The sequence below is a fragment of the Nipponia nippon genome, unplaced genomic scaffold (assembly GCF_047370975.1).
Source record: "Nipponia nippon isolate SJK-2023a ecotype South Korea unplaced genomic scaffold, ASM4737097v1 scaffold_25, whole genome shotgun sequence".
Taxonomy (NCBI): Eukaryota; Metazoa; Chordata; class Aves; order Pelecaniformes; family Threskiornithidae; genus Nipponia; species Nipponia nippon.
The window spans coordinates 2,118,157-2,135,948 of record NW_028262342.1 but is presented as its reverse complement, the minus strand read 5'-3'; the positions used below and the strand labels follow the sequence as shown (position 1 = coordinate 2,135,948).

General features: G+C 53.3%; 1 protein-coding gene across 10 annotated transcripts; it reads left to right on the top strand.

The window, feature by feature from the left end:
* Window positions 1-5,107: 5,107 nt before the first annotated feature.
* KCNA2 (potassium voltage-gated channel subfamily A member 2) lies at window positions 5,108-16,031 on the top strand. Of its 10 annotated transcripts, none has more exons than XM_087761882.1 (3): window positions 5,108-5,228; window positions 7,235-7,622; window positions 8,303-16,031. In XM_087761882.1, the coding sequence occupies exon 3, from the start codon at window positions 8,494-8,496 to the stop codon at window positions 9,991-9,993; it is 1,500 nt and encodes a 499-aa protein (XP_087618008.1). In that variant the 5' UTR covers window positions 5,108-5,228; window positions 7,235-7,622; window positions 8,303-8,493; the 3' UTR covers window positions 9,994-16,031. The 10 variants fall into 10 exon arrangements, with proteins under 10 accessions (XP_087618008.1, XP_087618014.1, XP_087618010.1 ...); XM_087761888.1 differs by lacking the exon at window positions 5,108-5,228 and adding an exon at window positions 6,076-6,123; XM_087761884.1 differs by lacking the exon at window positions 5,108-5,228 and adding an exon at window positions 6,175-6,386.
* The last annotated feature ends 1,761 nt before the right edge of the window (window positions 16,032-17,792 follow it).

The following is a 17,792-nucleotide window of genomic DNA, read 5'->3' as shown; positions in this document are numbered from 1 at the left end:
AATAGTAAATACGGCAGAGAAATGATGGGGAAGAGGATGCTGTGAGTCGGTGGTGTTCCCCATGGACCGAGGGGAGGGGGCTGCGGGGTCGGAGCATGCCTGGATCCCAGGGGGAGCAGCCCTGGGCATGTCACCTCGTGTCCTCCCGTGTCACCTGCAGCCCTGCGGCTGTCACCTGCCCGAGTCACCGGCAAGAACAGCGAGCCCAGAGCTGCTGGGGACACGCTTGAGGGGCCAGGTCGGTGTCACCGTGATGGGGCATCTCCAGCCCTTCCCGGCAGCTGCGCAGCAGCAATAAAAGAATGAATTTCCTCCCAACCGTTTGAGAAAGTGCACAGAATCTTGGTTTTTTCTTCTAGGAATTTTCCAACGTGGCACGGCCGATTCCAGTAGAAAGCCCCCAGGGGAGGGAGACACGCCGGGCAGCAGAGACACAGAGGGCTTGGCCGGAAGGTGAGGGCAGCCAGGGGCTTACGGCGAGGTTGGGGACCAAGCCAGAGCGGGCTGGCACGGCATGTGATTTGGTAAGGCTCCCAATCCGGCACGATCCACAGTTTGGCACAGCTCATGATTTGGCACGGCTCGCAATCTGGCACAGCTCCTGGTTTGGCATGACCCATGATTTGGCACGGCTCATGATCTGGCACGGCCGTGGGGCTGGCATGGCCCATAACTTGGCCCAGCCCAGGATTTGGCCCAGTGGGCCGGTTCTTTGTGCCACGCAGTGCCATCTCGTGGCTGAAGCTGCCGCGGTGCCCCTGTGCCCACAGCACCATCGTGCCCAAGCTGCCGGCATGCCCGTGCCACCAGGCCGTGGAGAAGGCGCTCCCCAGCCCGAGCGTCCCCACCGGCTGCATCTCCTCCCTGCAGCATCTCCGTGTGGGAGGAAGAGAAGAGGCAAATCATCCTCTCCAACCACTTTTCCTCCCAGCTTGTTTGCAGTCCCACTGCTCCCCAGGGAGGGATGAACATCTGGGGTGATGGGAACATCTCAGCCTGCTCCATGGCTCAGATCTGACCTTCAGCAGCTCTTGGCCCCCACCCAGCACTGGCAGACACTTGGGCTGAGACCCACGGGGTCTAGAAATAGCCTCTGTGGGGCGGCTTGTCCCATTTGTGCTGTGATGGGGGATGCTGTCACCCTGGTCATCACCTGCACGGGGAACCAGTGGCAGGACTGGTGGCTAAAAGGAGTTGTACCCCATCATGGCAGTGCAGAGGGGACCCTGAGGTCACCTAGCCACTCCTCCAGGGCAAAGACAACCTGGAGGTTGTACTGGCTATCTCCACCAGAGGTTTCTCCAATCTCCCCTTAGTCTTCTCCTCCCTAAGCTCAACAACCAGAAGGTTTCAACTTCTGGCCCTATTTCCCTGCTTCTTGGTGTCACCCCCCTGAAGCCGGAGGAGGAGGGATGCTCCGTTGGGCAGATGGGCATGGGCTGGTTCAGACCTGGGAAAAATGAATTGTTGGAGAGAAAATGAGATGTTCATCACCTCTCCTCTGCCTCGGGGTTTATATGAGCAGCCCTGGCTCAGCAAAGCAGGCGTTTGGTTGGTGTTTCAGATAAAGGCACTTCTGGAGCCCTGAGGCAAGTCTACTTTCTTGGTCCCTTTGGAGCAGGAGGACTGGAAGGACGGAGGGACACGGCCGGGTCCCCTCGGCACGGAGGCGGTGGCCCACATCCAGCCTGCGGGGACACGGGGGCTCAGCTGACACCTTAAATAAAACCCCAGCCCCAGGAAGGGACGGGGGGCTTCATCCACGGGTGATGCACAGGCTTGTGAGCCGACGGGCTTCCTCTCCAGAGCTGAAAGCACTCGCAGCTGGCTGGAAGGAGGCTATTGATTTCTTTTCCGTTCACTAATTTGGCTTGTCCTGTCCTTTTTGTTTGTGCAAGTGAAATAAAGCGGCTTTGAGAGCCTTTTAAGCGGAGTGGCTGGAGCAGCCCAAGCGGGAGGCACCCGCCCAGGACCGATGCTCGCCCCGCGCCAGTCCGGCAGCAGCTCCATTAGCTCTCCTGGAGCGAGCGGCAGCCTGGCATGAAATATTCACAATCAATTCAACAAGCTCCAAGGCCCTCAAGAACTGAAGTTCTTTACTGTGTTTCGGTTAAGCTAAATGACTTTTATTTTCAATGAACGGTGCCCAGCTCCTCTCAAGACCATCCGTCCAGGTTGGTGGAGCATCTTTGGAAGCAAAGATGCTGCAACTCAGCGATCTTGACCAAACAAGAATTCAGAGTGGTACCCAAAGGAGTTATTTTTAAAATAACCTGATATTTTATTATGAAAACCACCTTGGAGAAATACAGAGGGAGAATGTATTTAATGTTAACTTTGCAACCAGGCGATGTTTGCTTTTTCCCTTTGGCCGTGATGTGCCTTCCCAGGGAGCAGGAGCCCTGCCCAGGTCCTGCAGAGCCCAGATGGGGGGAGCCACTCTGACCTATCTCACCACGATATTTTGGGATCCACCAGCAGCATCTGCTACAGAAGAGCAAAGTCTGCTCTGCAGGTCCGGGTCGCTTTGTTCCCCATCTGACTTCATTTTTAGATGCCGTGCCACCACATCGGGGTCACCAATGTCTCTCGGCGTCCCCTCCTCTTGCCACCACGCACCGAGGCGCGGGTGCTGGGTGGCCGGGAGCTCGGTCCTCTGGCGTAGGCAGTGGTGGGAGGTCGGATGCTTTCCCTGGAGGGTGACTCACAGCCCCGGGAGCTCGCTTACAGATTTCACAGCTCCTAAAATGACACGGGGCCCAGTTCTGTCAACCCCTACGGCTGGAAAGCCGTGGCTTGGATGGAGACGGGGGCTCAGCGCCCTGCCCCATCAAAGCCTGCTCTGCTCAGCACCGCATCCAAGCCTTGGTCCGGCTCAGCTCTTCCTCCTGGCACAGCTGCTGGTGTCCACCCCATCCCTCAAAGCCCTTGCAGGAGGTGGCATGGGGTCCCCGGGAGAGACACCACGGGGAGATGCCATCCTCTGAGGCTGTGCAGGACGTGTGAAGGTGGTGGGAAAGGCTCTGTCCTCTCTGGAGGGAGCAGCGTGGCTTATGGCAGCACGGGGAAACGCTGGTGCCCGTCCCGGGTGATGCAGCGTGAGGCCGGGTGTGGGTCGTGCTTTGCAATGTGACTCTGGGGCTTGAGTTTTGCTGTTCTGGATGAGGCCAGTCCTGGGGACACCCTGCCCCAGGTTTCATCCATGCCCCACAGCACCACATCACAGAGCATCCCCCAAACCCACCACCAGCAGGATACAGGGGGAAAAAAAAGGGAAAAAAAGCACATTTTTGCTTTTTTGTGTGGTGGAGGCTGGCTGCAAGCCCACAAATACAAGATCTGAACAGCCTTTGGGGGCTTCCCTGGGAATAAAGGCAGTGAAGCGAGGAGAGCTCATCTGCTTCCTGATGGGACCTGGACACCAGATCGCCGGTCCCTGGGACATCCTCCTGCCGAGTGACTTTCCCAGGGCCCCACACATGGATGGGGCAAGGTTTCCCATTTGGACCGCTATAAAATCCATTTGGATAAGAGAAATATTCCAGAAGGGACTTATTTTTTAATTATACTAGTGATGTGCAGACATCAGCTGGTTAAATCCATGTAAAACAGACAAGTGGGTGCAGCGCTCAGCTCGTCTCGTTCTCTGAAAGGCTGGGTTACGTCTGGAGGTGTCAGCGCGGCTGAGGGAGGCGGGTGCAGACACACAGACTATAATAATAGCTCCACAATTAGGGTAGTAAATCGGGAGAACGTCACTCAATTCAGAGAGATTCCCCTGATTTGCTAGAGATGGGCTTTTGGCTCTTTGTAAGGAGCTGGTGCTGCTTATACGAAAAATCCCCCTGGTTTTGCAAAACCTTCGCAAGGCGGCAGCAGGAATAACAAGTTAGAAATTCAGCTTCACTCGAACTGTTCTCTGCCCGGCCTCAGTTTCTGCATATTGCATAAGGATCAGCCTCGGGCAAATCATTTTCGGGACTCAGCCTACCCTGCTATGGCAGATCTGCCTTCAGAAAAGGCTAAAACAATGCAGATGACATTAAAAATCCCTCATCCAGAGCAGCCTCATGTCCAGTCGGGTGCACGCAGTAAGAAAACCCGTACGTGCCCGGGCTGTTCGTGGCAGGGAGCGAAGGGTTCCCAATTTTGCCTTAGGGTTAGAAATTCATTTTCAGTATTGGGATCTGGCTGGGGCTTGGGGAAATATATTTTTGTCTCGATCAAGAGGGGCGTTGGGAGGAGCGGTAGGAGATAGCAACCCCCTCGCACGCCCTGGGGCTGCACCCATGCTCTGGCTCTGTGCCACCCGCTGCTCCTGGCACCTTGGGGACCTAAAATAATATGGTTCAGCCCTCCACATCCCCCCATCCCGCTGGCTGCTGGGCGTTACACCTAGAACTGATTTTCTTGGGGATTCAGGGTGGTCCATGCCCTCCTTTGCCACCTCGGGCTGTTGTCCCTGGGGCGATCGCCGCCGGCACCGGCAGCCCCTTGCAAATTTGACTGCTGCATGTGGGAATAGAAATATTTCCATCGCCTCCTCCAGCGCTCGTGTTTGCTGGGTGCCAGGCACCTTGCGGGACTTGTTGCTGCCCCGATGCTCTCCTTGGGGCTGCGGGGTAATGGCAGAGCGGGCCAAGCAGGTGCATCTCCCTCGGGCCCTAAGGCAGGGGTTGATCCCTAGGTCTTATAGGCCAAGTTGGTACAAGCTTGGCCCTCTCCCTTCTTTGGGGGTGGGAGATGCCTCCGTGCGAAAGGAGGTCTGTAAATGCAAAGTGATATAAAATTATTGCTTTTTGCATCCCCAGCCCAGCCAAAAGCAGGACGGCGTGGTCCCTGCGAGCCTGATCCTGCCCCATCTCCTTCCCCAAAACTGTGTGGAGCTGGTGGCTCTCCATCCCCCAGATCTCCCCGAGCGGCTCCAGGCTATTACCAAGAATATGGTATGGATCGGAGCCGCACGGTAAAGCGGCATCACGTATCCAGGGATATGATTATTTCCCAGTGGTTGAAATCTAGGTCTCTTGCTTGGGAGGAGGGAGGCGGGGGGGGGGGGGGAAGACGCTCATATTAATCTTATGAATATTCATGGAGAAGCTCTGCTGCCTTCGGAGGTTGACTCCCGGGGTACGAGTTTGGGGGGCCGAAGGTGAGAGGTTCCGGCAGCGGCGCGGAGCAGAGCGGCTGCTTGTGCATTCGCCGCATGCCTGACTGCAGAGCCCATTGTAAGTTGGTGCCTTTTTCTCTTCCCCCCCCCTTGCATCCTTTCCCCCCCGCTCCCCGCTGCTGCCCTGCTTAAATACAGCCTGGCCACAAACTCCGCAAACGGAGGGATTTGGGGTTTGGTTGCAAACACCACCTTGTCCTCGAGGCGTGCCACCTGAAATCTCCCCCCTCCGAAATACAGGCACGGCTCCTGCCTGCAGTGCTCTGTGCAGGCAGGGAGAAAACTGAGGGTCTGTGGGCAAATCTTCTTCACCTCCTCCATGCTCCCCTCCCCAAGCCCCAAATTTGCATGAATTAACCCCAAAGATGCTTGGGTGGGGGGGGGGGTGGTGTTTGCCGGGAAAGCATGGATGGGGAGAAACTAGGAGAAACTGAGTGTTGGGATGTGTGATGTCAACTCAGATGATGCCATAACCATCTCCGATAAGCCCCGAGCATCACTGCTTGGATTTGGACTCGGAGGAAGGAGCTTAGACCTCATGCCAAATAAAAATCGACATGTTAAAAAAAATAAGTAAATCTCTGCGCTGTTAACCAAACCTGGGGTGTTTTGGGAAGGGAGGAAGGGGAGGAGAGAGTTTACAGGCAGGAGAGAAACTGTATTTAGAAAAAAAATATTCAAGGTTGGTTGATTTTTGGTGAAATGGGGGTTTGTGGCTGCCGGATATTTTTTGCAGCAGCAGAAAGATGGTGGTGGTGGTAGTTTAGTGTGATGCTCGGAGGAGCTAGGGAAGGTCAAATCCAGCCGAACTCCTGAGCCAGCCGCTGGGGAGCGAGCGGTGGGGAGAAAAATGCAGGAAAAGGAGGAAAACTGGGACAAGTGCAACCTCCTCTCCACTGGGCCTGGCAGAAAAGGGTTAAGCGAAGCGGTTGAATGCTGCAAGCCTTGGCAGGGTTGTACTATTTTTTCTAGTGCATAAGGAGAAGGGAGAGGAGGGTTGCACGGAAAGGGGAAATTTCCAAGAAAAGAGGGATCTGCGGCAATATCTGCACCTCGGGTGATGAAGGGAGAACCAACAGGCATAAATGGCCTGGAGACGGCTGAAATCTTTGCCGAGGAGATTGGGACCGCGGGGTTATTTTCCACCTGCCTCCCCTACCCGGTTCTGTAATCCTGGCTCAAAGTAGACAAGTGGAGTTGGAGCTGAAGAAGGGAGGTTAGAGGTTTGTTTTTTTTTTTTTTCTTTGGGAGGGAAAAAAAAAAAAAAAAAAAAAAAAGGAAAGGAAAAATGAGAGGTTGGTTGGACCTCCCTGGGTTGAGCATCTCCATGGTATGAGGCAATGCAGGATGATCTCAAAGAGCGCTCGTTAGGAACAGGGATGCTGACGACCCGGCACCGAGCTGGGACCAGAGCCTCAGGATCCCCATGAGAAATTTTGCCCACTGGAGTCGCATTCCCACGGGGGTGGGTCGGCCGGGGGCTTGGCTGTTGGGAGGATGGGGAGGGTGGATGCAGGTCCCGTGGGTCCCACGGTCAGGCCCGCGATGCTCGGGGGTCCTGGGAGCCATCTGGGGGGGCAGGTTGCCTTGGGGGGGGACACAGACAGGGACCGGCGGGGGGGTTCAGTCTCGCGGATGAAGCCGGAGCCTCCTGAATCACCCGGGAACACGACGCGTTGGCGTGGGCGCTGCACCCAGTGGGTACCACCGACTCCCGGGTGCTCGGCGCTGGTGGAAACCCACCGTGGCTTTGCAGAGCCTCAGCGGCCGGGGGGGGCTGCGTCCTTCCCCTCCCTCCCCTTCGCCTGGCACCGGCTCCCACGGGCAGCCCGGCCCCGCTGCACGCCGCGGCGCTGAGCGAGAGCGGAGGGAGATGGGGCTCTGGTTTTTTCCGCCTTGCCGCTAGCGCGCTCTCGCCCTCCTCTCGTGTTGCAGTGCAGGTTGGCCAGGCAGCGGGCAAACAGCTCGCAGGGAGGAAAAAAGGGGTGCCTGGAGGAGCCGGGGCTTTGCAGATGCTCCTTGCAAGCCCCCAGCAGCTTGTTACCTTCTTGGTGTTTTTTCCAGGCGATGCCACACCTCCCGAGGACACTGGGGACATCGGGTTTTGCTGAGCTTAGCATCTTTTCACCATCGTACCGAAGGCATCAGACAGACGCTCCTCTGCCCTGAAGTGCAGATCTGCAACAGCTACCGAGAAGACTCTGTCTCTCTGTCTCTCTGTCTCTCTTTCTCTCTCTCTCCAGTCCAAACCATTACAAGACCTGACTTCCACCATCTGGGAATCTAACCCCTTTTATGTCCCTTCTCCTTTTTCTACGATGACTCACCATTATTTTTAACTTTGAAGAGAGAGGAAATTATGGGGATCTTGGAAGCCTGTATTTCTCTCTAGGATTTCCCCAGGGTCAGATAATCGGTGTTACTAAGAGACACTAAGATTTGGCTTCTCCAGGTAATGTGATTTGTTTTCTGTGTGCCATGGTGGTTTGCAGAGAATGACAGGAGCCGGGACACCAGCGGTCGAGGAGGGGGACTGCAGTGGTCCGCGGGGCAGCTTGCATCGGCGGCTGCAAATCCAGGCAGCCGCAAAGCTCGCCCGGTTGGCTGCAGGCAGGGAGGGCAGCATGTCGCCTCGCCGCTTTAGGGCCAGGGCAAGAGGATTGGGAAGGTGTCGAACTTAAAACCGGAGTTAGAGCTTTCCTAGAGGGGAGATTGCCTGAGATTGCACGGTTAAATGTTAACCCTTAGCTGCATGCCTGGAAATGAGCTGAGCCGGGTCTGCCTCTCCCCGGCGCCCCGCGGGGTCCCATCGCCACTTTAGGGCTGGATGGGGTTATTTTTCTTCCTTCCTTTCTCTTCCCTTCCCCCCTCCTTATTTTTTTTTTTTAATTGGAATTTTTATTTTTAGCCAAAAAAAGTTCTGGTTTGCCAATGCCAGTTTTTTCCACGCTGGTTTTGAATAGGTGACGGTTCCTCAGGTGTTTTCTCTCTTCCACCTAAGGGGTTTAGACGGGAGTTTGTGAACTCTGTCCCAAAGAAGGCAAATTAACCCCCCCGAGGAAGGGGATAGACATGCTAGCGAAGGGAGCTGCTCTCCTCCCCCCAACTTTATTTCATCTCTCTCTCTCTCAGCAGGGGCAATTTTCTTTCCTTTTTTTTTTTTATTTTCTCTTTTTTTTTTTTTATCATCCCTTCGCCTTTTCATGAGACACTTCCAAACCTACGTACCTGTCCTTCTGCAGGATAGTAGCCCTGCCCTGAATCCGATCCCACCACCGGGCACTGGGAAGAGTTTAGCATAAGGATTTCTTTTAAACCCCAATATGACAGTTGCTACCGGAGATCCTGCAGACGAAGCTGCAGCGCTTCCCGGTCACCCGCAGGACACGTATAACCCTGAGACCGACCATGAATGCTGCGAGAGGGTGGTCATTAATATTTCGGGTCTGCGCTTTGAGACACAGCTCAAGACGCTAGCCCAGTTTCCAGAGACCTTACTAGGGGATCCTAAAAAGAGAATGAGATACTTCGACCCGCTCCGGAATGAGTATTTCTTTGACCGGAACAGACCCAGCTTCGATGCGATTTTGTACTATTACCAGTCTGGTGGGAGGTTGCGGAGGCCGGTTAACGTGCCCTTAGATATCTTCTCGGAAGAGATTCGTTTCTATGAACTGGGGGAAGAAGCGATGGAGATGTTTCGGGAGGATGAAGGCTACATCAAAGAAGAGGAAAGACCGCTGCCTGAGAACGAGTTTCAGAGACAAGTGTGGTTGCTCTTTGAGTACCCCGAGAGCTCAGGCCCTGCCAGGATTATAGCTATTGTCTCCGTCATGGTGATTTTAATCTCCATTGTCAGCTTTTGCCTGGAAACCTTGCCCATTTTTCGGGATGAGAACGAAGACATGCACGGCAGCGGGCTGAGCCATCCCCCCTACTCCAACAGCAGCATGGGGTACCAGCAGTCCACCTCTTTCACAGACCCCTTCTTCATCGTGGAGACACTTTGCATCATCTGGTTCTCCTTTGAGTTCTTGGTGAGGTTTTTCGCCTGCCCCAGCAAGGCTGGGTTTTTTACCAACATCATGAACATTATAGACATCGTAGCCATCATTCCCTATTTCATCACCTTAGGGACGGAGCTGGCCGAGAAGCCAGAGGATGGTCAGCAAGGCCAGCAAGCCATGTCCTTGGCCATCCTTCGAGTCATCCGTTTGGTGCGGGTCTTCAGGATCTTCAAGCTCTCCCGGCACTCCAAGGGGCTGCAGATCCTGGGGCAGACTCTCAAGGCCAGCATGCGGGAGCTGGGCCTCTTGATATTTTTCCTCTTCATCGGCGTCATCCTCTTCTCCAGCGCCGTCTACTTTGCCGAGGCCGACGAGAGCGAGTCCCAGTTCCCGAGCATCCCCGATGCCTTCTGGTGGGCTGTGGTTTCCATGACGACTGTTGGCTACGGAGACATGGTCCCCACGACCATCGGGGGGAAAATAGTGGGTTCCTTGTGTGCCATCGCTGGCGTATTAACGATTGCCTTACCAGTGCCCGTCATAGTGTCTAACTTCAATTACTTCTACCACCGGGAGACGGAGGGAGAGGAGCAGGCTCAATATTTGCAAGTAACCAGCTGCCCAAAGATCCCCTCTTCCCCTGACCTAAAGAAAAGCAGAAGTGCCTCTACGATTAGTAAGTCTGATTATATGGAGATTCAGGAAGGCGTAAACAATAGCAATGAGGATTTTAGGGAGGAGAACTTGAAGACAGCCAATTGCACCCTAGCTAACACAAACTATGTGAATATCACCAAAATGCTAACCGATGTCTAGTCGCTAAAATCTAGTACCGTATTTAAAGCTGAAGTGGAACAATTGCAGATATTGAGTGCTGCTCTGCATTGTAGTTAATACAGTATTTTCTACGGTGTATATTTGGTTCTGCATGGGAAGCAATAGCTGTGTAAGTGACTTTTAACCTTTGATTTCCACACCGAATAAGCGTTCGTGCAAAAGAAAAAGAAAACACAACCCAAACCATTTTGTTTGCCTTCTCCCATCCCAGGCTTGTGGGTTTCCAAACTTACGGAGCGGTTGGGCATTTCGAGCAATGGGATGGGGACGCAGGGGGCAGCTCCGGGCCATCCCGGGGTACCACGAACGCCGGTCCCTGTCCTGCGGAGCTGGGTGACGGCCAGCTTCCAGGCGTGGGGAACGGCTGGGAAAGGTCAGGCAGAGCTTAATGAAGGGAAGATGCAGTCGTGTGTCCGAATTGCTTGAAGGCTCGGGTTTCCGCCCCGGGAACGCCAAGTGCGAACGCATTGCCCAGGCTCATGTTTCATAACTGAAAATGCTGCATGCTGCAATAGTTTCAGCCACTGCAGTATGCCAGTGTGAGGCCCAGGGGAGGGATAATTAGTATGACGGCACATTATTTATTAAGTCTTAAATTTTCTATGCTAGGCATCGGGAGGGACGAGTAAATAAATCAAGCGCTTGGATTTTATTTATTTATTTAGATGACACTTCCATCACCAATATTTCCAGGATCACCAAAGACACCTCCACTGACACATTGAAAATGAGTTGGAAAAAGCATCTTTTTTTATGTCTATATATAAAACTGGAGCAACTATGCTGTGGCCTATAATATATTTATACTGCAGTGAAATTTAACCAGTAATACAGTACAGCTGCATGGGTATTTGTTGCATGAATCTGAATATTTAATACACACACAAATATATATTTTCTTAGTAGACTATACAGTATTCATGTTTATAGTGTTTATAGATTCTCCGGTGGCTCGAAGGAGATTCATGGAAGTTAAAAAATCTCCATTATATTTAAAAACTGGATGGGGAAGGCATGTGCTGACAACAGTTTGATAGATAACAAGGCAAAGCCTGAGTATCCGAGCATCCAGACATGAGAGCCGACTAATGCAAGCGAGGGAAGGTGAGCTGAAAGTTAAACACCTGCACTCATTATAGGGCGAGTAATTAGTCATTAATCTTGGTGTCAGGAGTGGAAACCACGGTGGATCAGAGAGGGCATGAGGAGCAGGTGGGATAGCCAGTACCGGCTCTCCTGACTTGTCTGTTCAGCAATTTTCAGCCATTTCCCGTACAATTATCGTGTGTGTGTATATAGATATTTAGAGAGCGACTATAGGGCCAAAATCTCAGCAAACGTGAGCGCTTGGGGCATCGGGGGCTTCCTGGCTCAGGGGCGTCAGGATGGTGGGACATGGGCTGGAGCAGGACGACCTGCCCCGGGGCACCCATGGGCTCACCAGGGCAGGGTGCGTTTTGGGCTGGAAAACTCCTTTTCAACCATGTAGAGCCTCAGGGCTGGTGGTTTATTTCCTTATGGTGGAGAGGGCACGTGCTGAGGCCTCTGAGCCTTTGCTTTGCCTCCTCCCAGGGTTTTTAGGAGGGGTGAGTGGAGGTGCAGAGACCTCAGGGTTGTCTCTGCTTCTTCTTCATCCCCAATGTTATTTGGGGATAGGCGGGAGCTGTCGGTCCAGCGGGATCTCATCGGCTTTCCCTGTCCCCATCTGGATTTCCTTGTGTTTTCCCCTCACTGCCGACAATCCCTAGGGATGGGCGTCCCGTTCCTCTGCCAGGTCAGGGGAGAGGGATGCAAACCTCTTCTTCCAAGATCCTGGTGAAGCAAAGCCTCCCCGGGGTGCGGGATGGGGTTTAGCAGCCTGTTGAGTTGGGGTGAATTTGGGCTGAACCGGGGCATGGTCAGTGCTGTACCACTGCGGTGAAGTGTGGGCGCAAGGAGGGAACCCCACTGCAGAACGTGTGAGGAAGGTCAATCCAACCTTCCTGAGCTCAGAGAGGAAAACCATACTAATAACAATAAAATAAACGGTGCTAGCGTATTCTACAGCAATGGTTCAAAATGCTGCTTTAGGGCCAGATCCGTCTCTTGTGCTGATGGGGCTCCTCTCGGCCAGGTGGAATCACTCCTCATTTTTATTTGATTGATTGATTGATTGATTGATTCAGGCCTGGCTCTAACTAATACCAAGTGTCCATGGTTAGTGCATGAGAGTCCTGGCTTCTGCTTGGTGCAGAGGACCAGCAGCATCAATGCATTGGGTCTCAAAGGTGCTCAGCACCATGCAGCATAGGGCCCCCGGCCTGCCTTTAATTACATCTCGTTATATTAGGAGCCCTCTCCTCCCTCTCTGCTGCTGCAGCTCTGGAATGGGAGCCCCTGAAGCTTGTTAACATCTTAAACACACACAAAAAGAAGCAACGCAACCGAAAGCAATAAATCTCTGCTTCTGAAGCTTATCCTGTTGAATGGGATGGGGCTGGCGTGAGCTACAGGCTTGGATGTGATTCCCAGGGCGGTCGGCCAGCTTCCACCAGTCTGGTTCGTGGTGGGTCTGTGGGGATGTGAGCTTGCATAGGGAAGGTGCCTGATGCGCCGGGATTCTGCCTGCCCCACCCATGGGTGCCCCTAGCACCGGGCGATCCCATCCCTGGTGTGCAGGAAAGGGCAAAGGGCAGGGTGCTGCAGGTTTTTTGGGAGGCTGCTGGCACTCAATGAGACTTTGCAGAGTGCCTGGTTGTTTAACGCCCGTGGCCTTCAGATGATTTGGGGGGAGCATTTGCCAAAGTACTGGGTGTATCTTGGGAGCGCGAATGCCGTTGTGGTTTGGTAAGGAGGAAGATTGTGGGTTTTTTAGGAGAGGTGTTTTGGGCACGGTGCCCCTGCGAGCTTTCCAGGGCTGGGCAGGAGGGGAGAGCGGGTCCCTGGGCAGGATCAGGCCCATCCAAATACCCTCACCAAGCTGGGGGATCCCAGCTGCCTTGGGGAGCCCCAGAGCTTCATCGCAGGGATGAACAGGGCCAAAGAGCAAGAGGCCACGTTCCTCCTGTCGTCACCGATGTGAGCTGGCACCCGTCCCCGTGGCAGGGGACAGCACGGCCGGTCCCTTCCTTAGGATGGATCCTGCACCTCTTGCATTGACCCAGATGTTCCTGGGGAAAATGAGCCCTGGTGGGAAAGCATCTCTGGGCTGCCCTTGGCACCATGTTTGGGAAATAGCGAAAACACCCGGATAAGCGCTTGGCTGTGTGGTTCAGGGCAAAAAAGGTCCGTAGGGGCTGTGGCTGGCAGCGATCCGTCAGGCTGCACGAAGCAGAAGGCTCCAGGTTTCTCCTCCGCACAGAGAACTGGTTCCCCTATAGCTTTTAATGGGATTTGTGCCTGCAGGTCGGAGCTCTAGTGCTATTTCTAGCTTTGCTACTGACTCACTGATGTGATCTTGAACCAGTTTTTCAGGAGGAGACTGTGAGGTTTTTTTTTTTCTTGAGGAATTTGGTTTGAGAGACTCTGGGCCTGTTTCTGCAGAGCTGCTGAGCATCCAAAACTCCCCTTGACTCTGAAAGGGTGCAAAAATGAGCTGCAAAGCAGCTTAGACTGAGGATGCTAAATTAGGGACTGGGAGGGGGAGAGTCCCACCATCTACGTTAGATTGCATCAGGCCACCTAACGTAGGTGGTCTGGTTCCTCTCCCCCTCCCGTGGGGATATTGGCCTCTCTCCAGGGCTGGGATGGAGGACTGAAGCTTTCTGGTCTGTGGAGGTGCTCCTGGGTTGGCACCCAGAGGAGCCAGCACCCATATTTTAGTTTAATCCTTTGTGGCGTGGTTTTGGAGAGATGAAAAGTGGTGATTACACTGCGGGTTGTCTTCTAACACCCAACCACATGCCTGAACCTGTGAGCAACGCATCAGCTTTTGAACATCTTTCAAAATCTCCGCTAAAGGCAATGCGGTAAGGCTCACATACCAGCCGGCCACCACCAAGTGATTAGGGCTGCTAGGAAGAAAAATGTCTGTATGGGGCAATGTGTTTTACTGGGAAAACTAATCTCTGCAGCGGTGTTTTGTGTCAAAGTCCTCCAGATTTGATACTGAGCTATACGAAGAAAAGGATCTCTAGATCGGTGCTATGAGAGTTTAGCACATGGGTGTATAAATACGGGCATATTTGTGCATAAATACACAGAAGGAGAGAGAAAGACCAAGGAGGAGGAGGTATTTCGGGAAGGGCCTTGCATTGTTATCAGATAATTCCTGGGTCAGCCCTTGAAATTGCTGCCAAAGTCTTGTAGCTTTTCCAGAGCTTGCACTTAGGGATGAGCCCAAGCGAAGAGGGAGATCTGGATCTGGCCTTGGAAGTGGGAGCATCCCGAGGGGCTGGTGGCATCCGGCTCCACGCATCCCTCTGCAAAGCGGCAGCTTTGCAGCATCTCTGCTCTGGATCCCGATTAACCGGCTTGGGCTCGTCACGACCATTTCTGTGACTGTGCAGGTGAAGCCAAGCAGGAGTCGAAGGGATTTGTTTGCGATGGAAGTGCTGTGCCACACCGAGGGGGGGGGGGTTGGTTTTTTTTTTTTTTTTTGTAACGGATGGATTTTAAGTTCGTCAAACTGTGCTGGCTTTGGGTCCCAGGGTGGTGGCAAGAAGCATCTCCCTGCTTTGGAGTCAGGGTGGGTTTATCTCCAGGTCTACATCCATGGTGGGGTCCCAGCGGTTTCTTCTGTTGGTGGGAGCTGGTCAGCATGCTGCTAGGGCAAAAGGGGCTGAAGGGCAAGGAGAGGAGGAGTCAGCCCCAAACCATTTTGTTTTGCACCTAAAAAAAAGGCTGTGGCTCCCTCCTCCATGTCCAGTGCATCCCTCAGTCCCTCCCACTGGGGACCCTCACCATGAGCTCCGAGGGGGAACAAGGTCCCCCCCATGCACCAGCCACTGTCCTGCCTTGGGCCAAAGCACTGCCCTTCCATGTGAACGGCGCCCCATGGCCTCGGTCTGCCCATGACGTTACTGCATTTGGTTGCCCAAATTTCATCCCCCTTCCTCAGAAAGAGGTGCCCTGATCCTGCCGCATCCCATTGTGGGAGAGCGGGACCAGCCCCCGGCAGTGTAAATCATCCCTGAGAGCACAGCACTGATTTACACCCGGGGACGAGATCCCCCAGCCCAGTTGTATGTGATGAGAGAGGAATTCCTTATCCATGTTTTTCTTCCGGGGAGGGGGGAGAATGGTTTGGCTTGTAGGAGCTTCTGGACATCATGTAACCACGCAAGGTCCATGCACGTGGACCTTCATGGGGACCACGTCCCCTCCCCAGCGCTTCCTGGCTGTCCTGAGCTTGGGGTTGGTCTTTTGGGGTTTGTTTTTTTGGTTTTGTTTTGTTTTTTGTTTTTTGTTGTTTGGGGTTTTTTTTAATTTTTCTGCTGCCTAGAAGATGGTAATTATCTGTTCGCGCTTGCTCCCTCATTGCTTGAGACTGCGCTCTTGTCCTCCAATGTCATACATCGAAGCGCAAGGGGAAAAAATGGGTATTGGATCAACCCTGCCTGCGGTGCCTAATTTGAGCGAATCGATAGGAAGAGGAAATCCAAGAAGGACTCATCCTAAGGATGCTGGAGCTGAACCTTTTGTTTCCATGGTTACGGGAGAAATGGGACCAGGAATGGAGAAGCCTATAAACTGTTACAGGAGGACTCGTGGGAATTTCAAGTCATTTAACCATGCGTTTGCTAGACAAAAATTTAGACACCAGCTGTATCCAAATTGCACAGTGTGTATAGACGTTACTGCTCTTATTGACGACGCGGGGGTGTCCTGGGGGCCGGGTGGATCTATGGGCTGAGAGGCACCCCAGTCAATAAGGCTGACCGTTGTATATAGGTATACAGATCTGTGTACATACGCGTTCCAAATGAGCATTTGCTGTCTGGTTTATCATGAGTGTATATAATTTATTCTTCACAGAGTATCACAATTTTTGTAAATATCGGCACTAATTAAGAGAAAATAAATATGTATATTATTGAGGATTTATTTTGATATCAGTTCTGTGGAGGGTGGGGAAGAAAAAGACAAGCAACTGTATTTTTGGTAGACTGGCTATTTTTTTCTGTATGTCTAAACCTTCTATGAGAAAAGAAACAGCCTGAAATGTGGAAAAATCAGTTTATGCTCCATCATCAGCCGGTCTGCAGGGGCTGTTGGAGGGGGAAACCCCTTGGGAGGAGCTGATGGGTCTCGGTGATGGGCACCGGCGAGGACGGGCACGCTGCATGGTGTGTACGGGAACCCCCATGGGACTGACTCCAAAAAAGCTCCAGCAGCAATGCAGGTGGAGGGGAAAGGGCTGGAGCTGGGGTCAAGCCCGCATTCCCCATCGTTCCCCGCTCCACCAACTTGGATATTGGCCACGTCTGTGCAGGTAATGGGGAATGGGTGGGGGATAAACCTGCTCTTGGGAAACCTTGTGGGCACCTAATGGGTGGTTTGGTTTTTTTTAAGCCGGCGATCCCTCTTCGAAAAGGGAGAAGCAAACAGGCAGGGGCAGTGCTAGTAGCATGTCCTCTGCGGGGTTACGAACCTCGTGTTCCCAGAGATGTCTCCTGGTAGGATCTCCAGCAGGGAACGGGGAGGGACTCCCCCAGGATGGCTTCAGCTCCTCTTGCAGACGAATGGTTTGTTTGCTCCGTCCCCAGGGAGCAACCGTAGCAGTATTTTCTCCTGCTGTTTTGTCTTCTCTCCTACAAGTGTCTTGGGGCGGGGAAGGCGTTGGGAGCACTTGGTACTTATGGTTTAGGGTTTGGTGGCTTTCGCAGGCAACGCCGCTGCTCTGGGCTTCCCTCCTGGCAGGGTAGGGCCAAGGTAGCCCACCTACTCTGTGCTGAGGGGATGGAGAGTAAAACGTAAGGAGAAGAGATCCTCCTTCTCCCGTGGCGTGGCTTGGTCCTGCTCGGCTCTGGGAAGTGGCACCACCTTGTAAGCCAAGGGTTAGCACAGCAGTGCTTAACCTCCATCTCGACCACCCCCAAATTCCCCTGTACTGGTCTTGAAGGAGCCCCTGCTGCGGGCTCAAAGTCACAGTCCTTGGGTTTGAGTGTCACTTGTGCCAGGAAGGCCACTGTGTGACCCAGGGGACATCATGTCCCCTTCCGTGCCTCAGTTTTCCCATCTGTAACACAGCTTGCTAAGCTGTCTCCAAGGACCCAGCAAATTGCAAAGCTTAGCTCAATACTGAGACAGCGAAAATGCAGAAATGGGTGGCAGAACCCGTGGATGGACGTTAGGAGGAGAGGAGGTATTTAAGAGCAGCCAATTCTGAACCTTTAAGTATGGAAAACCATTTAAGTGCACAAAAAGTAACATAAGTATTTATGAGCAATACATCCTGAGCAAAATGTCACAGCATTTGCTGCAATGCTGAGTAGAAGCAATCCCCAAACTGGGTCAGTTTGTGTTCTTCAGCCCCATTTCCAAGCCCGGGAGAAGCTCCAGCCGGCTTTGGCAGATGCCAAACCCTTCCCTTATCTGTGTCCCATTGTGGGCTTGGGGGCTAATAAATATCTAAACACAAAGAGGTACAAGGAGTTTGCAGAATGGAGTCTGCTCTGCACAGGCTCTCCGAAGAGCTGGCAGGAGGAGGCTGCGAGGCAGATACAGTAATTATTTTAAATTGCCGGTCTATCAGCATGCTGCACCATCCCAGCCGCGCTTGGAGGATGCGGGAGATGCCGTTGGGGGTGTTGCATCCTCCTGCCAGCCGAGCTGCTTGTGCTTTTACACTGTTCAAA

Excerpts from the sequence above, each read along its gene's own strand:
- KCNA2 (XM_087761882.1), top strand. The coding sequence starts at position 8,494 with ATGACAGTTGCTACCGGAGATCCTGCAGACGAAGCTGCAGCGCTTCCC.